At 47.9% G+C, this 26,209-nt stretch overlaps 1 protein-coding gene across 5 annotated transcripts in view; it reads right to left on the bottom strand.

The window, feature by feature from the left end:
- ITGB4 (integrin subunit beta 4) overlaps positions 1 to 26,209 on the bottom strand; it is a 330,473-nt gene that overhangs the window by 201,290 nt on the left and 102,974 nt on the right. For all 5 annotated transcript variants that reach the window (XM_069200167.1, XM_069200166.1, XM_069200168.1 and 2 more), the window contains exons 3-6: positions 23,492 to 23,574; positions 22,775 to 22,876; positions 15,252 to 15,456; positions 14,855 to 14,951 (exon numbers count right to left, since the gene is read on the bottom strand). In XM_069200167.1, coding sequence (XP_069056268.1) covers positions 14,855 to 14,951; positions 15,252 to 15,456; positions 22,775 to 22,876; positions 23,492 to 23,574 — 487 coding nt within the window. The remainder of the gene's footprint in view (positions 1 to 14,854; positions 14,952 to 15,251; positions 15,457 to 22,774; positions 22,877 to 23,491; positions 23,575 to 26,209) is intronic.

Below are 26,209 nucleotides of genomic sequence, written 5' to 3'. Positions count from 1 at the left end.
TAACAAAGCCTGTACTGGGTGGAGGTGCTTCTCACCTCCCCCTGCAGGAACTGTAACACCTGGCGGTGAGCCTCAAAGGCTCACCCCCTTTGTTACAGCGCCACAGGGCATTCCAGCTAGTGGAGATGCCCGCCCCCTCCGCCCACGGACACACTTTTGACAGCAAGGCCGGAGGAGATAATGAGAAAAACAAGGAGGAGTCACTGGCCAGTCAGGATCACCCCTAAGGTGTCCTGAGCTGAGGTGACTCTGACTTTTAGAAATCCTCCATCTTGCAGATGGAGGATTCCCCCAATAGGATTAGGGATGTGCCCCCCTCCCCTCAGGAAGGAGGCACAAAGAGGGTGTAGCCACCCTCAGGGCTAGTAGCCATTGGCTGCTAACCCCCCAGACCTAAACACACCCCTAAATTGAGTATTAACCCCCAGAACCAAGCAAGATAGATTCCTGCAACCTAAGACGAAGAAGGACTGCTGACCTGAAGCCCTGCAGAGAGGACTGAGACACCAACTGCTTTGGCCCCAGCCCTCCCGGCCTGTCTCCCCACTTCAAGAAAAACTGCAACATCGACGCGTCCCCCAGGGTCCAGCGACCTCTGAAGCCTCGGAGGACTACCCTACATCTAAAAGGACCAAGAACTCCTGAGGACAGCGGCCCTTTTCCACCAAGACTGCAACTTTGTAACAAAGAAGCAACTTTTAAAGACAACACGTTTCCCGCCGGAAGCGTGAGACTTTCCACTCTGCACCCGATGCCCCCAGCTCGACCTGCGGAGAAACAACACTACAGGGAGGACTCCCCGGCGACGGCAAGCCCGTGACTAGCCAGAGTTGACCCCCTGAGTCCCCCCAGCGACGCCTGCAGAGGGAATCCAAAGGCTCCCCCTGACCGCGACTGCCTGCTTCAAAGAACCCGACGCCTGGTAAAGACACTGCACCCGCAGCCCCCAGGACCTGAAGGATCCGACCTCCAGTGCAGAAGCGACCCCCAGGTGGCCCTCTCCCTTGCCCAGGTGGTGGCTACCCCGAGGAGCGCCCCCCCTTGCCTGCCTGCTTCGCTGATGAGACCCCTGGGTCTCCCATTGAACTTTATTGCAAACCCGATGCCTGTTTGCACTCTGCACCCGGCCGCCCCCGTGCCGCTGAGGGTGTACTTTTTGTGCTGACTTGTGTGTCCCCCGGTGCCCTACAAAACCCCCCTGGTCTGCCCTCCGAAGTCGCGGGTACTTACCCACTGGCAGACTGGAACCGGGGCACCCCCTTCTCCAATGAAGTCTATGCGTTTTGGGCACCTGACCGGCCCTGAGCTGCTGGTGTGGTAACTTTGGGGTTGCCCTGAACCCCCAACGGTGGGCTACTTTGGACCCAACTTTCAACCCTGTAGGTGATTTACTTACCTGCAAAACTACCAAATACTTACCTCCTTCAGGAACTGTTTAAATTTGCACTGTGTCTAGTTTTAAAATAGTTTATTGCCATTTTTGCCAAAACTGTACATGCCATTTTGCTGATTCAAAGTTCCTATGATACCTAAGTGAAGTACCTTTCATTTGAAGTATTGATTGTAAATCTTGAACCTGTGGTTCTTAAAATAAACTAAGAAAAAATATTTTTCTATACAAAAACCTATTGGCCTGGAATTGTCTTTGAGTGTGTGTTCCTCATTTATTGCCTGTGTGTGTACAACAAATGCTTAACACTACCCTCTGATAAGCCTACTGCTCGACCACAATACCACAAAATAGAGCATTAGAATTATCTCTTTTTGCCACTATCTTACCTCTAAAGGTAACCCTTGGACTCTGTGCATGCTATTTCTTACTTTGAAATAGTACATACAGAGCCAACTTCCTACATTGGTGGCAGCGGTGGGATACAAGACTCCGCCGGGCATTCTGACCGCGGCGGTACAGCCGCGGCCAGAAACGGAAAGTCGGCGGTGTACCGCCGACTTTCCGCTGCCCATGGGAATCCGCCATGGCGGCGCAGCTTGCTGCGCCGCCATGGGGATTCCGACCCCCTCACCGCCATCCTGTTCCTGGCGGTTCCAACCGCCAGGAACATGATGGCGGTGAGGGGTGTCGTGGGGCCCCTGGGGGCCCCTGCAGTGCCCATGCCAATGGCATGGGCACTGCAGGGGCCCCCGTAAGAGGGCCCCACTTTGAATTTCAGTGTCTGCTCAGCAGACACTGAAATTTGCGACGGGTGCTACTGCACCCGTCGCACATCCTCCACTCCGCCGGCTCCATTCGGAGCCGGCATCCTCATGGAGGGGTGTTTCCCACTGGGCTGGCGGGCGGCCTTTTGGCGGTCGCCCGCCAGCCCAGTGGGAAACCCAGAATACCCGCGGCGGTCTTTTGACCGCGCAGCAGTATTCTGGCGGTTTCCTCCAGGCGGGCGGCTCCCGCCGCCCGCCGGGGTCAGAATGACCCCCATAATGTCTACTACAGAAGAGATTGTGATGGAGCTCAACCTCACCCCTTACCTGCATCTTAGGATGTCAGAGTTAAGGTCTCTCTGTAAAATCAAAAAGATAAAGACTGGTTCAAACCCTACCAAAGTACAGCTCCAGGAGCTTTTGGCAGATTTTGCTAAAAACAACCCCTCTGATGATGGCCTCACAGAGAGGGACACTAGTGAGCTGGAGGAACTCCCACCTCCAGTCCTAGATAGGGAGACCAGGGTTTCTCCAACCCTGACTCCAAATGTGATAGTCAGAGATGCTGCTTCTCTCACAGGAGAGTCCAGCAACTCTGGAAGCATTGTGGAAAGCCTCAATGAAGATGACCTCCTGCTAGCCAGGTTGGCCAAAAGATTGGCTTTGGAAAGACAGATCCTAGCCATAGAAAGGGAAAGACAAGAGATGGGCTTAGGTCCCATCAATGGTGGCAGCAACATAAATAGGGTCAGAGATTCTCCTGACATGCTAAAAATCCCTAAAGGGACTGCAACTAAATATGAAGATGGTGATGACATCACCAAATGGTTCACAGCTTTTGAGAGGGCTTGTGCAACCAGAAAAGTAAACAAGTCCCACTGGGGTGCTCTCCTTTGGGAAATGTTCACTGGAAAGTGTAGGGATAGATTCCTCACACTCTCTGGAAAAGATGCAGAATCCTATGACCTCATGAAGGCTACCCTGATTGAGGGCTTTGGATTCTCCACTGAGGAGTACAGGACTAGGTTCAGGGGGGCTCAAAAATCCTCGAGACAGACCTGGGTTGATTTTGTTGACTTCTCATTCAAAACACTGGATGGTTGGATTCATGGCAGTGGTGTAAATGTTTATGATGGGCTGTACAATTTATTTGTGAAAGAACACCTGTTAAGTAATTGTTTCAATGATAAACTGCATCAGCATCTGGTAGACCTAGGACCAATTTATCCTCAAGAATTGGGAAAGAAGGCGGACCATTGGGTCAAGACTAGGGTGACCAAGACTTCCACAGGGGGTGAACAAAAGAAAGGGGTCACAAAGACTCCCCAGGGGAAGAGTGTTGAGACACCCAAGGGACAAAGTAAAGAGTCTTCTACAGGGCCCCAAAAACCTGCTCAGGAGGGAGGGTCCAAAGCCTCTTCACAATCCAATTTTGGGTACAAGGTTAAAAACTTTGATCCCAAAAAGGCCTGGTGTCGTAGCTGTAATCAGCAGGGACACCAAACTGGAGACAAGGCCTGTCCCAAGAAAGGTTCCACTTCAAACTCTACTCCAGTTAGCACTGGAATAGCCAGTCTCCAGGTGGGATCAACAGTGTGCCCAGAGCAAATCAGGGTCCACACTGAAGCTACATTAGTCTCTGAGGGTGGGGTGGACTTAGCCACACTGGCTGCCTGGCCCCCTAATATGCAAAAATACAGGCAGCAACTCTAAATTAATGGGACTAGTGTAGAAGGCCTAAGGGATACAGGTGCCAGTGTCACCATGGTGACAGAGAAACTGGTTTCCCAAGGTCAATACCTGGCTGGACAAACTTATCCAGTCACCAACGCTGTAGGAAGTTGGCTCTGTATGCACTATTTCAAAGTAAGGAATAGTATGCACAGAGTCCAAGGGTTCCCCTTAGAGGTAAGATAGTGGCAAAAAGAGATAATACTAATGCTCTATTTTGTGGTAGTGTGGTCGAGCAGTAGGCTTATCAAACGAGTAGTGTTAAGCATTTGTTGTACACACACAGGCAATAAATGAGGAACACACACTCAAAGACAATTCCAGGCCAATGGGTTTTTGTATAGAAAAATATATTTTCTTAGTTTATTTTAAGAACCACAGGTTCAAATTTTACATGTAATACTTCAAATGAAAGGTATTGCAGGTAAGTACTTTAGGAACTTTGAATAATCACAATAGCATATATACTTTTCAAATAAATCACATATAGCTATTTTAAAACTAGACAGTGCAATTTTCAACAGTTCCTGGGGGAGGTAAGTATTTGTTAGTTTTTGCAGGTAAGTAAACCACCTACGGTGTTCAAGTTTGGGTCCAAGGTAGCCCACCGTTGGGGGTTCAGAGCAACCCCAAAGTTACCACACCAGCAGCTCAGGGCCGGTCAGGTGCAGAGTTCAAAGTGGTGCCCAAAACGCATGGGCTTCAATGGAGAAGGGGGGTGCCCCGGTTCCAGTCTGCCAGCAGTTAAGTACCCGCGTCTTCGGAGGGCAGACCAAGGAGGTTTTGTAGGGCACCGGGGGGGACACAAGTTGGCACAGAAAGTACACCCTCAGCAGTACGGGGGCGGCCGGGTGCAGTGTGCAAACACACGTCGGGTTTTCAATTGGAATCAATGGGAGACCAAGGGGTCTCTTCAGCAATGCAGGCAGGCAAGGGGGGGGCTCCTCGGGGTAGCCACCACCTGGGCAAGGGAGAGGGCCTCCTGGGGGTCACTCCTGCACTGGAGTTCCGATCTTTCAGGTCCTGGGGGCTGCAGGTGCAGGGTCTTTTCCAGGCGTCGGGATCTGGGAGTCAGGCAGTCGCGGTCAGGGGGAGCCTCGGGATTCCCTCTGCAGGCGTCGCTGTGGGAGCTCAGGGGGGGCAACTCTGGCTACTCACAGTCTCGTAGTCGCCGGGGAGTCCTCCCTGAAGTGTTGTTTCTCCACAAGTCGAGCCGGGGGCGTCGGGTGCAGAGTTGCAAGTCTCACGCTTCTGGCGGGAAACACAGTTTGTCTTTAAGTTGCTCCTTTGGAAAAAAAGTTGCAGTCTTGGGTGAACAGGGCCGCTGTTCTCTGGAGTTTCTTGGTCCTTTTAGAGCAGGGCAGTCCTATGAGGATTCAGAGGTCGCTGGTCCTGGGGAAAGCATCGCTGGAGCAGTTTCTTCAGAAGGGGGGAGACAGGCCGGTAGGGCTGGGGCCAAAGCAGTTGGGGTCTCCGTCTTCTCTGCAGGGTTTTTCAGCTCAGCAGTCCTCTTCTTCTTAGGTTGCAGGAATCTGAGATCCTAGGTTCAGGGGAGCCCCTAAATACAGAATTTAGGGGTGTGTTTAGGTCAGGGAGGGCAGTAGCCAATGGCTACTAGCCCTGAGGGTGGCTACACCCTCTTTGTGCCTCCTCCCAAGGGGAGGGGGTCACATTCCTATCCCTATTGGGGGGATCCTCCATCTGCAAGATGGAGGATTCCTAAAAGTCAGAGTCACTTCAGCTCAGGTTGCCTTAGGTGCTGTCCTGACTGGCCAGTGACTCCTCCTTGTTTTTCTCATTATCTCCTCCGGCCTTGCCGCCAAAAGTGGGGCCGTGGCCGGAGGGGGCGGGCAACTCCACTAGCTGGAATGCCCTGTGGTGCTGTAACAAAGGGGGTGAGCCTTTGAGGCTCACCGCCAGGTGTTACAGCTCCTGCAAGGGGGAGGTGATAAGCATCTCCACCCAGTGCAGGCTTTGTTACTAGCCACAGAGTGACAAAGGCACTCTCCCCATGTGGCCAGCAACATGTCTCGAGTGTGGCAGGTTGCTAAAACCAGTCAGCCTACACGGGTAGTTGGTTAAGGTTTCAGGGGGCACCTCTAAAGTGCCCTCTGGGGTGTATGTTACAATAAAATGTACACTGGCATCAGTGTGCATTTATTGTGCTGAGAAGTTTGATACCAAACTTCCCAGTTTTCAGTGTAGCCATTATGGTGCTGTGGAGTTCGTGTATGACAGACTCCCAGACCATATACTCTTATGGCTACCCTGCACTTACAATGTCTAAGGTTTTGCTTAGACACTGTAGGGGCACAGTGCTCATGCACTGGTGCCCTTACCTATGGTATAGTGCACCCTGCCTTAGGGCTGTAAGGCCTGCTAGAGGGGTGACTTATCTATACTGCATAGGCAGTGTGAGGTTGGCATGGCACCCTGAGGGGAGTGCCATGTCAACTTACTCGTTTTGTCCTCACCAGCACACACAAGCTGGCAAGCAGTGTGTCTGTGCTGAGTAAGGGGTCCCCAGGGTGGCATAGGATATGCTGCAGCCCTTAGAGACCTTCCCTGGCATCAGGGCCCTTGGTACCAGGGGTACCAGTTACAAGGGACTTACCTGGATGCCAGGGTGTGCCAATTGTGTAAACAAAAGTACAGGTTAGGGAAAGAACACTGGTGCTGGGGCCTGGTTAGCAGGCCTCAGCACAATTTCAAATCAAAACATAGCATCAGCAAAGGCAAAAGGTTAGGGGGTAACCATGCCAAGGAGGCATTTCCTTACAAACGCTGACAATCAAACTAAAGTACATCCCATGGCTATGGTAACTTTAGAGTGGGGAGGGGTCAATGGCCTGAAACAGGTGGTGGTCTCCTCAAATATCCAGGTAGACTGTTTGCTTGGAAATGACCTGGAGTCCTCAGCATGGGCTGAGGTAGAACTGAAAACCCATGCAGCCATGCTGGGTATCCCTGAACTGGTGTGTGTCAAGACAAGGGCACAGTGCAAGGCTCAGGGTGAAAAATTAGAGCTGGAGCCTGGAAAAAGGGCCCAACCTACCAAGAGGAAAGGAAAGACAACTGGGAAACCAGCTGCAACACAACAACAAAAAGAGAACCTCTCTTCTCAGGAAGAAGTTCTGCCCTCTGAGGGAACTGAGCCTATGGAGTTAGAACCTTATCAGGTTGAGCTCTTAGGCCCAGGGGGACCCTCAAGGGAGCCGTTGTGTAAGGGGCAAGAAACCTGTCCCTCTCTTGAAGGCCTTAGGCAGCAAGCTGCTGAAGAGACCAAAGGAAAAATCACTGGAACACATAGGGGGTCATTCTGACCCCGGCGGGAGCCGCCCGCCTGGAGGGAACCGCCAGAATACCGCTGCGCGGTCAAAAGACCGCCGCGGGTATTCTGGGTTTCCCACTGGGCTGGCGGGCGACCGCCAAAAGGCCGCCCGCCAGCCCAGTGGGAAACACCCCTCCATGAGGATGCCGGCTCCGAATGGAGCCGGCGGAGTGGAGGATGTGCGACGGGTGCAGTGGCACCCGTCGCGTATTTCAGTGTCTGCAAAGCAGACACTGAAATACAAAGTGGGGCCCTCTTATGGGGGCCCCTGCAGTGCCCATGCCATTGGCATGGGCAGTGCAGGGGCCCCCAGGGGCCCCACGACACCCCTCACCGCCATCCTGTTCCTGGCGGTCGGAACCGCCAGAAACAGGATGGCGGTGAGGGGGTCGGAATCCCCCATGGCGGCGCAGCAAGCTGCGCCGCCATGGGGGATTCCCAGGGCAGCGGAAAACCGGCGGGACACCGCCGGTTTTCCTGTTCTGACCGCGGCCGAACCGCCGCGGTCAGAATGCCCTGCGGGGCACCACCAGCCTGTTGGCGGTGCTCCCGCCGACCCCGGCCCCGGCGGTCCTTGACCGCCGGGGTCGGAATGACCACCATAGAGTCTATTGGGACGATGGACTCCTCTACACTGAGGCAAGAGATCCCAAACCTGGTGCCACTAGGAGAGTGGTAGTGCCTCAGGAGTTTAGAGAGTTCATTCTAACCTTAGCTCATGATATTCCACTTGCTGGGCATTTGGGACAAACCAAGACTTGGGAAAGGTTAGTTAACCATTTCTATTGGGCCAACATGTCCCAGAAGGTAAAGGAGTTTTGTGTCTCCTGTGCCACCTGTCAAGCCAGTGGTAAGACAGGTGGACACACAAAGGCCCCCCTCATTCCACTTCCAGTGGTGGGGGTCCCCTTTGAAAGAGTGGGTGTGGACATAGTGGGTCCACTTGAACCTCCCACAGTCTCAGGGAACCAGTATATCCTAGTGGTAGTAGATCTTGCCACTAGGTACCCTGAAGCAATTCCCCTTAGGTCCACTACTGCCCCTGCAGTAGCTAAAGCACTCATTGGTATCTTTACCAGAGTGGGATTTCCTAAGTAGGTGGTGTCTGACAGGGGTACCAACTTCATGTCAGCATACCTGAAGCATATGTGGAATGAGTGTGGGGTGACTTACAAATTCACCACACCATACCATCCACAAACCAATGGTCTTGTCGAAAGATTTAACAAGACATTGAAAGGCATGATCATGGGGCTCCCTGAAAAGCTCAAAAGGAGATGGGATGTCCTCTTGCCATGTCTGCTTTTCGCCTACAGAGAGGTGCCTCAGAAGGGAGTAGGGTTGTCCCCCTTTTAACTTCTGTTTGGCCATCCTGTCAGGGGACCACTTGCTCTTGTAAAAGAAGGCTGGGAGAGACCTCTTCATGAGCCTAAACAAGATATAGTGGACTATGTACTAGGCCTACGTTCCAGGATGTCAGAGTACATGGAAAAGGCAAGTAAAAACCTTGAGGCCAGGCAACAACTCCAAAAGATGTGGTATGACCAAAAGGCTGCTATGGTTGAGTTTCAGCCAGGGCAGAAAGTCTGGGTTCTGGAGCCTGTGGCTCCCAGGGCACTTCAGGACAGATGGAGTGGCCCTTACCCAGTGCTAGAGAGAAAGAGTCAGGTCACCTACCTGGTAGACCTAGGCACTAGCAGAACCGCCTCAAACTCTTTCATGACAGGGCAGATGTGAATATGTTGATGGTAACAGATGAGGACCAGGAAGCCGAGAGTGAACCTCTCCCTGATCTCCTCTCCACAGACCCTAAAGATGGCTCAGTAGATGGAATGATCTATTCAGACACCTTCTCTGGCCAACAGCAATCTGACTGTAGGAAGGTCTTACAACAATTTGCTGAGCTCTTTTCCCTAACCTCTGGTCAGACACACCTGTGTACCCATGATGTGGACACAGGAGACAGCATGCCTGTCAAAAACAACATTTTCAGACAGTCTGACCAAGTTAAGGAAAGCATCAAAGTGGAAGTCCACAAGATGCTGAAATTGGGAGTCATTGAGCACTCTGACAGCCCCTGGGCTAGCCCAATGGTCTTAGTCCCCAAACCTCACACCAAGGATGGAAAGAGAGAGATGAGGTTTTGTGTGGACTACAGAGGTCTTAATTGTGTCACCAAGACAGATGCCCATCCCATTCCAAGGGCAGATGGATTAATTGACAAACTAGGTGCTGCCAGATACTTAAGTACCTTTGACTTGACAGCAGGGTACTGGCAAATCAAAATGGCACCACGAGCAAAAGAAAAGACAGCATTCTCCACACCTGATGGGCACTATCAGTTTACTGTTATGCCCTTTGGTTTAAAGAATGCCCCTGCCACCTTCCAAAGGTTGGTGAATCAAGTCCTTGCTGGCTTGGAGTCCTTCAGTGCAGCTTATCTTGACGATATTGCTGTCTTTAGCTCCAGCTGGCAGGATCACCTGGTCCACCTGAAGAAGGTTTTGAAGGCCCTGCAAGCAGCAGGCCTCTCTATCAAGGCATCCAAATGTCAGATAGGGCAGGGAACTGTGGTTTACTTGGGACACCTTGTAGGTGGAGGCCAAGTTCAGCCACTCCAGCCCAAGATCCAGACTATTCTGGACTGGGTAGCTCCAAAAACCCAGACTCAAGTCAGGGCATTCCTTGGCTTGACTGGGTACTACAGGAGGTTTGTGAAGGGATATGGATCAATAGTGACACCCCTCACAGAACCTACCTCCAGGAAAATGCCCAAGAAGGTAAACTGGACTGTAGAATGACAACAGGCCTTTGACACCCTGAAACAAGCTATGTGCACAGCACCAGTTCTAAAAGCTCCAGATTACTCCAAGCAGTTCATTGTGCAGACTGATGCCTCTGAACATGGGATAGGGGCAGTTTTTTCCCAAACAAATGATGATGGCCTTGACCAGCCTGCTGCTTTCATTAGCAGGAGGTTACTCCCCAGGGAGCAGCGTTGGAGTGCCATTGAGAGGGAGGCCTTTGCTGTGGTTTGGTCCCTGAAGAAGCTGAGACCATACCTCTTTGGTACTCACTTTGTAGTTCAAACCGACCACAGACCTCTCAGATGGCTAATGCAAATGAAAGGTGAAAATCCAAAACTGTTGAGGTGGTCCATCTCCCTACAGGGAATGGACTTTATAGTGGAACACAGACCTGGGACTGCCCATGCCAATGCAGATGGCCTTTCCAGGTTCTTCCAGAAGACTCTCTTGGGAAAGTTTAGTCTCATCCTCTTTCGTTTGAGGGGGGTGGGGGTTGTGTAAGGAAATGCCTCCTTGGCATGGTTACCCCCTGACTTTTTGCCTTTGCTGATGCCAGGTTATGATTTGAAAGTGTGCTGAGGCCTGCTAACCAGGCCCCAGCACCAGTGTTCTTTCCCTAACCTGTACCTCTGTCTCCACAGTTGGCACACCCTGGCATCCAGGTAAGTCCCTTGTAACTGGTACCCTTGGTACCAAGGGCCCTGATGCCAGGGAAGGTCTCTAAGGGCTTCAGCATGTCTTATGCCACCCTGGGGACCCCTCACTCAGCACAGACACACTGCTTGCCAGCTTGTGTGTGCTGGTGGGGAGAAAATGACTAAGTCGACATGGCACTCCCCTCAGGGTGCCATGCCAACCTCACACTGCCCGTGGTATAGATAAGTCACCCCTCTAGAAGACCTTACAGCCCTAAGGCAGGGTGCACTATACCATAGGTGAGGGCATAGGTGCATGAGCACTATGCCCCTATAGTGTCTAAGCAAAACCTTAGACATTGTAAGTGCAGGGTAGCCATAAGAGTATATGGTCTGGGAGTCTGTCATACACGAACTCCACAGCACCATAATGGCTACACTGAAAACTGGGAAGTTTGGTATCAAACTTCTCAGCACAATAAATGCACACTGATGGCAGTGTACATTTTATTGTGAAATACACCCCAGAGGGCATCTTAGAGATGCCCCCTGAAAACATACCCGACTTCCAGGGTGGGCTGACTAGTTTTGCCAGCCTGCCACACACCAGACATGTTGCTGGCCACATGGGGAGAGTGCCTATGTCACTCTGTGGCTAGTAACAAAGCCTGTACTGGGTGGAGGTGCTTCTCACCTCCCCCTGCAGGAACTGTAACACATGGTGGTGAGCCTCAGAGGCTCACCCCCTTTGTTACAGCGCCACAGGGCATTCCAGCTAGTGGAGATGCCCGCCCCCTCCGGCCACGGCCCCACTTTTGGCGGCAAGACCGGAGGAGATAATGAGAAAAACAAGGAGTCGTCACTGGCCAGTCAGGAGAACCCCTAAGGTGTCCTGAGCTGAGGTGAGACTGACTTTTAGAAATCCTCCATCTTGCAGATGGAGGATTCCCCCAATAGGATTAGGGATGTGCCCCCCTCCCCTCAGGGAGGAGGCACAAAGAGGGTGTAGCCACCCTCAGGGCTAGTAGCCATTGGCTACTAACCCCCCAGACCTAAACACACCCCTAAATTGAGTATTTAGGGGCCCCCAGAACTAAGCAAGATAGATTCCTGCAACCTAAGACGAAGAAGGACTGCTGACCTGAAGCCCTGCAGAGAAGACGGAGACACCAACTGCTTTGGCCCCAGCCCTACCGGCTTGTCTCCCCACTTCAAGAAAAACTGCAACAGCGACGCGTCCCCCAGGGTCCAGCGACCTCTGAAGCCTCAGAGGACTACCCTGCATCTAAAAGGACCAAGAACTCCCGAGGACAGCGGCCCTGTTCCTCAAAGACTGCAACTTTGTAACAAAGAAGCAACTTTTAAAGACAACACATTTCCCGCCGGAAGCGTGAGACTTTCCACTCTGCACCCGACGTCCCCGGCTCGACCTGTGGAGAAACAACACTACAGGGAGGACTCCCCGGCGACAGCGAGCCCGTGAGTAGCCAGAGTTGACCCCCCTTGAACTCCCCCAGCGACGCCTGCAGAGGGAATCCAGAGGCTCCCCCTGACCGCGACTGCCTGCTTCAAAGAACCAGACGCCTGGTAAAGACACTGCACCCGCAGCCCCCAGGACCTGAAGGATCCGACCACCAGTGCAGAAGCGACCCCCAGGTGGCCCTCTCCCTTGCCCAGGTGGTGGCTACCCCGAGGAGCCCCCCCCCCCTTGCCTGCCTGCTTCACTGCTTCACTGATGAGACCCCTGGGTCTCCCATTGAACTTTATTGCAAACCCGATGCCTGTTTGCACTCTGCACCCGGCCGCCCCCGTGCCGCTGAGGGTGTACTTTTTGTGCTGACTTGTGTCCCCCCCGGTGCCCTACAAAACCCCCCTGGTCTGCCCTACGAAGTCGCGGGTACTTACCTGCTGGCAGACTGGAACCGGGGCACCCCCTTATCCATTGAAGTCTATGCGTTTTGGGCACCACTTTGACCTCTGCACCTGACCGGCCCTGAGCTGCTGGTGTGGTAACTTTGGGGTTGTCCTGAACCCCCAACGGTGGGCTACTTTGGACCCAACTTTCAACCCTGTAGGTGGTTTACTTACCTGCAAAACTAACAAATACTTACCTCCCCCAGGAACTGTTGAAATTTGCACTGTCTAGTTTTAAAATGGCTTATTGCCATTTTTGCCAAAACTGTACATGCCATTTTGCTGATTCAAAGTTCCTATGATACCTAGGTGAAGTACCATTCATTTGAAGTATTGATTGTAAATCTTGAACCTGTGGTTCTTAAAATAAACTAAGAAAATATATTTTTCTATACAAAAACCTATTGGCCTGGAATTGTCTTTGAGTGTGTGTTCCTCATTTATTGCCTGTGCGTGTACAACAAATGCTTAACACTACCCTCTGATAAGCCTACTACTCGACCAAACTACCACAAAATAGAGCATTAGAATTATCTCTTTTTGCCACTATCTTACCTCTAAGGGGAACCCTTGGACTCTGTGCATGATATTTCTTACTTTGAAATAGTACATACAGAGCCAACTTCCTACAGGGTTCATGGAGGCAGACAGAAATCTACGAGTGTTGAAACTGTTGAGGGACTGACGCAAAACTCATGCTAACTATAAAACTAAATTTAGCCTAATTTAAGTCTTACTGGAATTCTAATCCTTTACCAAAGCCTATCACTAAAGTTCGTTCTGAATATCGGCATTTTTCGGGTTTAAAAAAGATTTTACGTGATTCCAACATAATATATTTCAAAGTTAAAGTTTTTCAACTTTATATTTTTGATTTGTGAGTGTTAGATGTTTTAGTTTTATAGATTATATTGGCTTACCATCAACAGGAGAACAAAGAGCCTTGCAAACAGCATGCAGACAAAAACAATAAAGTGATACTTTTTTTCATTTAGCATTTTGTGTACAAATAGGATTTCTAAATGGATGATTTGTTAAGAATAATCGCTGATGTGTGCCTATTTTAAAGGGTTAATACTCTTTCAACAAACAGAAATGAAAACTTGACTTTCACTACCACCGTGGGGAATTCACCAGGTAGATTAGGAATGTTAAAACCTACAAATGAACTCAATAGTCTCATTCTGCTGGTGAAAATCGAAGTCAGCGAGTTAAGCAAAAGAAGGAATCCTAGCTTCTGATCCGTGACTGAAAACACCCAGTGTAAAACGACAAATGCGTGTAAATCTCCAATAGATTGATAAAGAAAGAAATATATAGAGGGGTGACGAAAGAAAGTGAAGGGTGATATATATATGTATAGTTATGTATGCATAGATATATATATATATGTATGTCCCGTTGAAGGAGTTTGCCGAAACGCATTGACATTTGGCCGGGACAGCGTGATTTGGATTCATTTCTTTTGTTCTGATTTTCAGACACCTATACATATATTTTTTATATTTTTTCTCAATAAAATAGTTGACGAACTTTATACAGATCATTTTGGATTTTTTTCGTTCTATTTGCTACACACGATCTCTGGGACATTGTGCAGCCGTTCGGTGATTGAAAAAACGTCTCACCATTTTTGGAAATTTATATACATATATATATATATATATATATATATATATATATATATATATATATATATATATATAAATATATATATATATATGGAGAGAGAGGGAGAGAAAGAGAGAGAGAGGGAGTATAGATAAACTGAGAGAAAAGAGACGAGGATTGAGTAGTAAAGATGGAATGATATAGGTGGCAAAGATGGAATGATATAGGTGGCAAAGATGGAATGATACGGGTGGCAGAGTGGCACGAACAGACTAATAGAGACAGAAGGTTATCTCTAGAGGTTGAAAAAAATGGGGGGGGGACAGAAAAGAGAGAACAAAGGCTAATAAAGAGAGATGAGCAACATTCTGGAGAGAATGTGAGTGTGTGGGCGTTAAAGAGCAGACCAGGTAGGTAGCAAGAGAGTAACACAAAGATGAAGTAAGAGAAATGGCGAACTAACACTGAGGGGTAAGAGGAAGTGAGATGGAGGGGCGATGTGGTAGTGAAAAGGAGAGAGGAGAGGGAAGGGAGACGGCATAGGGTACCGTGAAAGAGACATACCAAGAGCAAGAGAGAGAGAAATACCAGGAGAATAGAAAGAGGAGAGAGAGAGAGAGAACAAATGAGAATCGACAAGCTGGAGTCATTGGACGGCTCCCACTTACTTCTCAGGCCGCATGTCAGTCTGGGGCACCGTGACCTTGTCGACAAACTTGCCAAAGCCAATGGTGTAATCCTTAGAGATAGAGGTTACTACACCGGCTGAGGGAGGAAAAAAGAAAGATTTCAGAAGAACTTGAAAGAGGTACTTTACAGAGTAAGGGCGTTAAGTGTATGAAAACTTTCAGCGATGCATCAGATTAGAAGCTACTGGGAGGAAGTGACCTAAGACCAGAAGCAGCCAATTACATATAGGCTTCGACTATCAAACTGCACGCACAGATAACACCACTCAGCACGATGCACTGCATCACAAGCTAGCAAACAAAGAAGTGCCAATGCAATGGCGGCATGAACTTGTCCTGAATAGAGTCGCAGGGCAGAGTGCCTCTTGTCCCTCACCTAGGTCTTGCCCCATTCTCTTCAGATTGTCCAGATCGTCAGACATAGAGTGGGAGAAGTCCATGAGAATGTAGAGGTCCACTGGGGTTTCCATCGGCTCGAAGACCTGCATTTTGAAGCTCTTCTCCTCGCCGGCCCGCAGTCTCATGGTCATCCTTTGGGGAGACACCTGTGTCTTCTGTAGAGAGGTGTTAATTTCGTAGCTCTGCAAAGAGAAGGAGGACACTCTGAGACATTCCAGCTAGTGCAGGAAACTGACAAGAGGGTTGCTTTATATGTTGGCAGTAAGGATGCTAGGTCGCAACGGTGATGGAGTATCCTTACCACCAACATAATATTTTGGCTGCCAGATTTAAATGTGGGTGGGCCTTACATGTAACCACAGCACAGTTGACTCTAGGTCTGATATAGTTCTTGGCGGAGGAGAATACTCCATCACAAACGTGACCGATACCCCATTCACCGTATTACGATCCCATTACATCCTATGAAGAGTGTAATACGGCCGCAGGATATCTGTCACATTTGTGACTGAGTATGCCATCAGCTGAGATCTAAATCAGGCCCTGTGTCTCCACCATGGTTACCCCCCTCCATGGCCCAATGGAGTAAGGGCCGTGAGAGGTTGCCCTCTATGTCCGCCCACCTAATTTAGATGGGTGGACATAGTGGTCAGTATTCACTGGCCATCACTGCCAGGAAAACCCTAGTAGTAAGGGGCATTGAAAACTGTCTAAAGCCCCCCTCGCCATGGGAAACGTGGCTACCTATGAACATCTTCAGTAGACACATTACTAACACATTTTCACTTGCACTGCTCATCTAGGGCTAGCTGAACTCATTTCTTTCCATGGTGAGGGTCTGCCTCCTACAGAGGCTGAAAGAGCAGTCACAATCTAAAGCTGGAAACTAAAGAGAAATCTTATCTTCTAAACCTAAAAGCTTATTACAAAAACTTTCTCTTAACTAATAAAAAAGAGTGAAAATATGTGTCTTGGTTACAATAGTGCTATTTACGCCAATTTCACTTATAACCACTGTAAGTGTATGTGGGCAGCACAGGACACTTCTGGCAAACTGATATTTGAACAGAAAATATTTAAATCCACATCAATACGTCTTAGGGAAATTCATTAGTTTGCAATGCTTGAGAGTGTCCGTTCAGAATTGGTACATTGCTCTTACGAACCGACAACAATCAGCAATTTGCACAGCATCCAATTAACCTCACATCATGTGAGAACTACTCTACATTCTCGTATTTGTTCTGATATTCCCGGGACACGCATGGGCCTACTATTCCCACCATGCACAGAGCTCTGGCTAAATAGCCAGACCAGACTTGAGGTGCTTCGTGTGACATGGGGGAATCCTGAACTCCCATATTTGACTGAAGTAATTAGCTCGGCCACTGAGAGGCCCTCCTTTGAAGGGGATGTGTAGACGTGGAACCTAAACATTACTTCATCTATTAAACCTGCAGTACATGTTTAACAGCCCTATAGATTCTCCCTCTTATGTGGACCCACCCGAATTGTGAGAGCCAAAGCAAGCTGATTGTTGTAGTTACCTCGCCTACCCAAAGGCTAAGGAACCCACATCCTACTCCATTGACGTTAGCAGCACCTTAACTTGTGTAAGCGGCAAAGGCACATATTGTTCCCCAATTCTGTGGCTTAATCTTTCCTTCGACTCTTTCAGCAAGTCGATGCGGCTTTTGGCACATCCTGCTCTTACCTCTTTGGGTTTCTTAAGGACAAGGATACAAGTACAACAGACATGGGCCCTGATTATGAGTTGCATGGTACCTGGCCAATTTATTTTACTCCTACTGCCTGGTAAAATCACCCAGGTACCATGCAATTACGAGTAAAAATAGAGTGGGGTCTTACCATGTGGGAATGATTTTTCCTGTTATAAATCCACATAAAATTCATAAATCCATGGGATTTTACCGCATACATTAACCACCTGCTCTGTCCAGCTCTAAATATGCGGGCATGCCTGTGGGTGGGGTCAGAGAGGGTGAAAGGGGCGGAAGGAAGGAGGGGAGGGAAGAGGAAGCTTTTTTCTAGCAGACTGGGGGACATGCATGATCCTCCGTAATGGAAAAAGGGAGAATTAGGCTTTTTTGCTGCTGTATCCAAATCCTCATATGATCTTTCATGCTGGAATTACCAGACAAACAAGCATTTGCAATGCAATGAGTCTCACGTTTGCTCGAGTTAAAGCTAATAGCGTTGTCAATTCCTAACTGGACATTTCTTGACACATAAATTGAAAATTAAAAGTAAAACAGTTGACATAAGTGAGCCGATTCAAAGCACCACAACCGACATGAGCACGAAGGAGAGACACCAAAGGAAAATAAAGTTTGCTCGCAGTCAAACACATCTGCAAACATGCAATTATCCATTTAACAGGGTCGATGGCCCAGGCGGTAACAAAACTGCCCCAAAGAGAGACAAACGTAAAGCATTCACAAATGATAACAAAGGATTTTTGAAAGACAAACCCATGAACGAGTGATAGTGATGGGCATGTGGTGGGCGTAATTTAAAGCCCACACATAGATTACACCAGGCCAGAGCGCTTGCATGCTCGACCTAAAAAATCTGGTGTGGTTCTCCCAAAACCAGGAAAACTGAGTGTGGAAAAAAAGATTCACCTGGAATCAGACAGAGAGGATTTCCATGAGGTAATTCCGCTCGGCCTGACTTGTAAACAGCCCCTTAGGGTTTGAAGAATAATGGCCACTGAGAGTAAAAAGCAAATGGCACCCATGTTAAAATCATATTAGTGTCTTAACTGGTATCAAGAGTGGTTTGAGTTATGTCTCCGTGCAGTCCTTACAGTTCACAAATGACTCTGAGGATGGCGCTGGTGATCCAAGACTTGAATTAGGTGTAATCTTTTATTTCTTCATTTTCTAAGGTTGTAGAATACATGCTTATTAGTATATCCATTTGAAATTCATGGTACAATAATTGTTCACAGCCAACACCTTTTGCTCTTGTCGTCTATGACTGCCAAATGATCTTTCTCAAGAACTAGACAGTCCTATGGGTGAAATGCTTGGACGCACCATCTATACTATGCAAGTTACGATGAGCCTTCAAGTACAAATGTGTTACCACTCAGTTTGCAGTAGGCGGCCCACTGTATGCTGCTCACCTATGCCCACTTATGCCTGCCCATGTGTGTTTGTGGCAGGTCCCCATCAGATTGGAGGTATGCTGCTTCTCAGAACGGTCTTTTTTCAAAAAATCCTGAATTGTCAGAGGTTTGCACCCTGCACACCCTATTGTGTCCCTAATGTGAGCCAGAGAACCACAGCCAGTGGCGGCTGGCTTATGTTTACGACGGGGGTGGTGATGGGGAAACACAATAATAATAATAATTATTTAAAAAGGCACTTACCTTCGGCCATCTTCCTCGTGGCATCCTCCTGCTCCTGGAAGCTTCAACGCACGGGACCAGGAAACGCCACTAACCAATCCTTACACTGGTTTCATGCTGGTAACCAGCATGAAAGCAGTGTCAGGATTGGTGGGAGCGGGCTCTCTCAGCGCTCACCAGAGCACTGGAAGCCTGTGCCTTCTCTAACCCAGCTGTCTTAAGACAGCTGAGTTAGAGATGTTTAAAGTGCGCATGTCCAGCTGGCCGCTGCAAGACGGCCGCCCAAAGGGACATGTACACTTTAAACATAGTGCACAGCTCCCTGCAGCCACTCGGCAGCAATCGCCCCGCCCCGTCCTGACACTCGATTCAGGACCGGGCGCTGAAAAATAAAATGGTAATAAACAAAGTTTATTACCATTTTATTTTTCCGTTATGGGGGGCATTTGTTTGTCAGTGCAATGGTCCTCCACTCAAATGGAGGGGCCGCCCCTGACCACAGCCCTCGTCTGGAACATCTCTCACTGAGTCTAGACACTTGTAGACTCACCAGAGCAGCGTTACTGGCAGCCTTTGGTCAAATCAAGAGTGCTGACCGCCTCAACCATGTTTTCTCTCTCACAAGATGAAAAAACATTTAAGGAAATGAGCGACTGGCACTCCCCCGGCATGTCCTCGTTTCAGCTCTCTCTAACTGTGGGCTGTTCGTGGACCAGCACTTGCTTGTGAACGGAAGCAGCAAGCCCTTCGGTCCGCATGGTCCAACTAGTCGGATTTCTGGGAACACAATAGCACTGGAAGATGGAATAAGTTACAACCCTGCTAGAGACAGAAGGTAATGGCCACACACTCACTTGTCTCAGATAGGAAAACCAGTCCTTGTTCAGTCAACTGAGCACCAGCAATGCTATCGCTCAGCTATCACACACAGGGGAGCGATCCCACTCTTGTTACAGATATATCTCTAACTACTTGCATACAACACAGTAATTCCTCGTGTGGATTATTTGTTCCTGGATCGATGCGTACTTGTCTGTCTGGTTATCTAAGTGAGTGCATGGCTGTTCTGTCTACATGAGTCCATCAAAGGGTGTCCGGGGACGGAAAGCCTCATAGAGACGGACTCATAATAGAGAGGGAGTCACTGGGGAAGGAATCTTCAGAGGTAGCAGCCTGGTGAGTTAGAGAAAACAAAGAGACCGAGATATATGTACAGGTGGCATTGAAACAGAAGTACTCGCACACAGTGAGACATCGGACTGGGAAACACTATACAGTAGGGCACAGGGGCAACAGACTCAAGGACAAAAGAAAGAGGGCAAGGGACATATCTGTCCATACTGCAAGGAGGCAGGGAAAAAAGAACGCAGGAAGACATGAGTCCATTAGAACCTAGAACAGAAGCAATGCCCCTCGGATGAAACAGAAGGGGCGCAAGTACTTCAGTATGAAAACGGACACACAACTATTTAGTTTACTTGGAAGGGCGCAAACTCCGTCACGTCTACACAACAACACTGCAATAGCTGACTTGGGGTAGTTAGGGGTGATAAATGGGATCCAGAAGTTCCACCAGTCAAGTTCGAGCTTCCATTTTTATGCACAACTGATACGACTGGCCCAGAGTTAGCATCTTTAAGTTTCCTTGAAAGATTTAAGATGGAATGGAGGTCACAAGTGCTTTCATAGATAGCAACATATTAACAGTAAAATCCCTGCAGCCATAAACGCCTGGGGCACATTATATTGCCACTACTTAGCAAAATATGTCCACTGCCGAGAGAAACTTTAGGTATAGCCTCTGGAGTTATGGCACATTCAGAGAATGAGGTTGTGGAAGATGCACAGCATTGCCTCTTATTTTGACATAGGGCCTCCAAGAATTCATTGATGAATCAAAAATGTAACAACGCCTTCTAACGGGAAGACACATTCCCAACCCCATTAGGGAGACGGAGGTACCTTCACCTATAACCTATCAGGGTGCCCTGTTTGACCTTGTAGGTGGAAGCAGGAGTGGACTTCAGCTTGCCGCGGTGCAGGACTTGAGTAGAAAGAGTCACCTAGCGTTTAGGAATCATAGCCCTCGGCAGATTGAAGAGACTTCAGGGAGTATGAACAGATATGGAGCTCAATGATTTTGTTCTGTGTGTCTGTATTTTGTGTTGCTGTGGATTGGATGAAGAGATATTTGGCGCCAAATGCAAAGAAAGACATGTTTTTATTGTTCAAGTGAACAAATCCCCCTTTTTCGCTGCAAGTGCTAAAATGCCATCCAGTACAACCAGTAAACCTCTGAGACCCCCAGAAGAGATGGGGCAGGGTGTAGGGTCGCGAGGTTCTGTTTGCTATTATCCCACTCTCCATTCCCTGCTTCTACCACTGGTCCCCATATCTTAGTGTGTGTGTTGTCAATGGTGCTTCCACCTGACCCTATGCACAAGGTTAGTGTAACCTCACATTGACCAAAGGAAGTTTCAATACAGCAACAAGTGTGATATCCCTGACTTTATATTAGAACATCTTTCCAGAAAAATATGTGAAAACAATCCCACCCAATGCGTTGTGTTTGCTAAATCTGATAACCTCCTCTCCAAAATGATGGCCAGCTTCATGACCAGATCAGGCCCATACACCGAGGTTTTCAAATTAAGTCTACATATTATCTGTGTGCAATGTCTCACGTGTTATCATATGTCAATAAAGCAGGTGAAGGAGCTGGCATTATTTATTGTTGGAATTGTCTTCATATAATTATGTTAAAGTTCACTCTGGTTTGTGCCTTAGATGTTTGTCCAATTAGCACATGTGAAGGGCCTCTCCTGCACCCTCTCCCTATATTACAAATTAAGGCATCAATCCATGTCCCTGTAACAGTATCGATAAGAGGAAACATATCCCGTGCCTGTCTGCGGTTGAAGTTGTTGCTTGGGTGTTGTCTTGTATAAACACAGGAAGTGTGACTCTTAAGAGGAGCACTGCAGAGTCTCTGCGTTTCAGTGAGTCATGCCAGGGAGAGATGTGGAGTGGTGCAGCTACCTGTGGTCAGCAATCCTAAGGGGAGCGGTGACTAGAGGGAGAGATTGTTAATTCTAGAGGTTCAGCTGTTGCAGTCAGGAGTATGCCGGCCTTCAGAACTATGATGCGGGATGGTGATTGGGTCCATTGCTGGTTTATCATTCCAGGGATCTTGGAACTTCCCAGGCTACTATGACAGACAGACAGACAACCATACCAATATATCATGGATTTCCAACAACAGGCTGCCTTCTGTCAGGTGTTTCTGTTTACAGCAACATATAAACCAGCACATATCTACCATACTCTGTTTTGCATCTCCTTAGGTCTGGTTTATTTTTGAGACACAGGTTCAATACTCCTTGAGTTTTTTGACATAGTATGTGACTGTTTTTCAAAACCTCAAAAAATGCTGTCTCACCGGCCATGCTATGGAGGAAATGTTGGCATTAAACATTTTTACTAAAAATGCTCAGGCCCTGTGGGTGGAAGCACTTCAGAGAAAAATCTACACTTCTGTGACACTGATTTTTAAATATAGTGGGTAAACGATGAGCCAAGCGGCTTGGTGGTCACCCACCAGTGAGAAAATGAATCCCTTATAACTGAACAAATCATCTCTCATTTAGATGAAATCTACGAAAAGTTCTTTTCACTGAGCAGGAGTTGTGAGTATACCATGGTGAGCTGTCCTCAGCCTGTGTAGATAGTTTAAAACAGCGATGTTCGAGAATAACCTAATGAATCTGAGACTATACCAATTTATCAGCATAACTATTGTAACTAGTTAGTAGCTTACAATAAAAGAGGCCTAGTTTCCCTAGAGTGCCTTCTCTATCCAACACACCAAACAATTTGCCAGTCCTGAATCCCACTCCTCCTGATACTCACGTATATATTCCTAACTTACCCCAAGCCCTCAATACTGTTCGTCAGTGATCCACATCCTCACGTAAAGGCCTCACTCACTCACTCACTCACAGCCTCACTCTTCATTCACTTCCTTCACTCGGTTACCTCTCACTCTGAGCCATTAGGAAGCATCGTGAGGATTGTGAAAGAGCAGGTCTGGGAGGAAAGAGAGGTAAAATGACCACGGTACTCACCTCCTCCACGTGGACCTCACTCTTCATGTACACAATACCAGCAGCGCTGCAGCCAGAGTCTTCCAGGTTCTTCAGCAAGTTGCAGCGAACTTTCCTAAAGTTCTTTGCAGACAAGAGGAACAAACATTCCATCAGAAAACCGGTTCCAGGTACGTTCTCCCCAATCCACGGCCTCTCATCTGCGATCAGCTCTATTCTCACATTGCCTTGACTAAGTGGCCTGCCGCAGCCTGTTGCTCAATGTTTGGTGAACTCAAGTTGTCGACTGACTACACAGTGCATCAGAGTGCCAGTCATATGCCAGGCCAATGCCTCTGCATAGTCAGTCAGGCTGAGCCAAAATCAATCAAATGCCAGCAGATGCCTGTGAGCAGATGCAGGGCTTAAGCAGACTTGTGCAAATTTACTTACTCTACAAAGTTGTCTATCACTCTCTCTGGAATAGTAGGCTGTCTCCCTCTTCTCTTGCTCTCTCTCCACAATAATGTGTCGCTTTCTTTCTAGTATTAATTGTCTACCTCTCACTAGTAGTCTTCCAATCTTTCTACAGCAGCCTGGGCCCCACTTCCTCCTGCCGTTACATTACTTTTCTCTGATGCTGTCTCACTCACAATCTCATGTTTCTTTTGTCCCACTGCTCACTTTCTAGTTCTTAATGAGTCTCGCTCTCACACATTCTACGTCACATGGTTGTGATATGAAAGCGTACAGATTTACCTCATCGGTGCAGTATGCGCATTCTTTATCCACCCGGATGCACTCGCTGCAGGTTTTGGCTAGGGAGGCCTCACAACGGTTATCTGGGGACAGGAAGAGAGCGCCAGGTAAGGGTGGAAGTAATTTAAAGAATACACAGAGAAGAGGACGATAGCCAACATTAATGATCAAACCAACAGTAAAATATGGGCAAATGTAAAGTGCACGCTAGGAGTAACGGGGTGCCATTTTGAAGAAACAGGTAAATCGCGATGTTTTAATAAATAGCTAAACTGCAAATTACGCAGGTGTTAGTAAAGTGCACTATCCTGCTACTCAGATCAACTTTGTGATGAGCTGATTATGTAGATGAAAAAAAAAATGGGCGCTAAAGTATCTTAAAACCTTTTGAAATGTTTCCAGCCTGTAAAACTTGTTATATCCTTTTAGCTCAATTGTTTTTTATAAACTTTAAGAATGCATCTAAACATCATACAACAAGAATTTAAATTGGTTAACTATAAAAGATAACATTTTTGCACATACTCAATGCCAACCTTTGGAATGATCCACATAACTAGGGTGCCCAGATGGTTTCATGTCATCAGGACACCACTTTTCCACTCCTAGGCTTCGATTTTACATATCAGTGCATTCTGGAAGTAGTAGTCTTGGTTCATTTTAACTGAGCCAGTTGGACCAATACCCCAGTTAATATTGAAGTGTAAAAGCAAAATCCAGAAATTGAAAAGTTGAGTCCCGGTGACATTGAGTCATCTGGTCACCCAACACATGCTTAATTATAAATTGCCCGGAGTTAAGATGGAGGATACCTGTCCTGCAATTACCGATTCTAACTGATGTCCCCTCCACCACCCAACTCTGGGCATTATCAGTCATAGTTTCCAGAATAGAAAATAACCTGGGGACCCAGAATTACTGGGTTCTGTCTCACACATTTTCCCAGATTCGAGAGCTATTCTGCTCACAATAACAATAATAATAAATATGAGTGTGCGCCCACAGACAGTCACTGCGCAGGGGGCGTGGGGTGGGGTAAATTCTTAGCAATGACTCAGTGGGCCAACATGAGTTCGGATCTACTGAAAGAAAAGGTTCACTGAGTCCTTGATCAGACAGTAAACATGATTGTCAAGGCCAAGATAATATCCAATGAAGAGGCGCATTGACAAATTCCTGATTGTATCCTCAGAATGACATGCATTACTCCAGCATACCTGTAGCCAAATCACCTAATATCACAATTACGATTTTGGCAAATAGCTCAAACTCTCTAAAGAGGTAGTTATCAAACCTTCTCAAAGGTACCATGCCCTTGTGAATGGTCTTGTATACCATTGTCGTAGTTCTCTGTGGCCAACACCACCCTGCTGCGCACGGGTGCATGCCCTCAACATGTTACTTTGTGTGACAGGAGTGGCCCCAGTGTCTCTGGAGAAGTGTCATGGCCAGAACTATGTGACTCTGTAACTGCTATCTTCATTTGCCGCCAGTCCCTAGCAGTTCCTCAGAGCAGGACCACAGGAGGGAGGCTTTGGATGTCTTGGTGTAGTCTGTGCCAGTGCTTCACGTAAATCAGCCATCATCATTAATGCCAAGCGTTTTCTCTGTCTCTTCAGCGCACCGTTTGAGGAAGAGATGTCCACCACCATTGTTCAGGACGGTTTCTCAGAAGGTGGAGCTTAGAAGTAAGCAAGACGGCCACTCTCTCTCCTCCGAAGTTCTATCCTACACACTCACTATTGGCCATTTCTAAACCTATTCTGTGAGCGTGTTTACTTAATTATTCCAGACATAAGAGTACCATTGCAAATTAACTAGGATCATGAATTTAGTTAAGAGGTCCAATAGTTGGGGAAATGATCCTATGACAGGATGTCACCCAACCTTTCCTACCCAGCAGAGACCTAGCATTTGAGGAGGCACTGACACATGCGAGACGTACAAGAACACTTTGGTGGAGAACCAGAAGATGACCAGAGATCTAACCTGTGAATGAATGGGCAGATAACAGACCACCAAATCAAGGAGGAACATCATGGCTGTGGCCTTCAAAAGGTCGAAAAGAAGACAGTGAACAGGGAAAGCTCTGGTGAGTACCACAGGAACCATATGACAAATACTAGTGCAGCAGTAAAGGACTTAAAAATAGGCACAGTAGCTATGCTGGAGGCAGGCAACTCAGCATAACACAGAGATATAACCGTCTTCTGACTAAAACAGCCATCTTCAGAAAAAATGCATTTCCCAAACTACTGCAAATTCCTTTGATACCTTCTCCGAAAACTAAGACAGCACTTAGAGTTAGATCTCATAAATCATCTGGCTCATCACCTGCTTCCCATGGCACCAACAAGTTCTCATAATCATAACAGAAGTGACAAAGCACAGCCAACATGATAGCCATAAACTTGCAAGTCTGCCAACCACATGGGCAAGGCCTATGAGAGCATAAGAGGTTTCTAAGATCTAAGTTGCCACTCAGAAAGAGTGATACTATTTTCAGGTTGGATGAGCATGCAGTCATGCCTGTACCAAAGAAAATAAAGAAATGGCAACTGTTTGAGCCTCCAAATTTTCCTAAACACCTAAAAATTATCAAGTGCGTGGAAATGGAATACTCACAACCACATAAACAAGAAGTCACGAAAAGACTCACCTTTCATTTTATAAGAACAGGAGAAATACCTACTGATGACAAACAAAAAGGAAAGTGGA

The sequence above is a fragment of the Pleurodeles waltl genome, chromosome 7 (genome assembly GCF_031143425.1).
Source record: "Pleurodeles waltl isolate 20211129_DDA chromosome 7, aPleWal1.hap1.20221129, whole genome shotgun sequence".
Classification (NCBI taxonomy): Eukaryota; Metazoa; Chordata; class Amphibia; order Caudata; family Salamandridae; genus Pleurodeles; species Pleurodeles waltl.
This window is presented reverse-complemented; position numbering and strand designations above follow the sequence as displayed.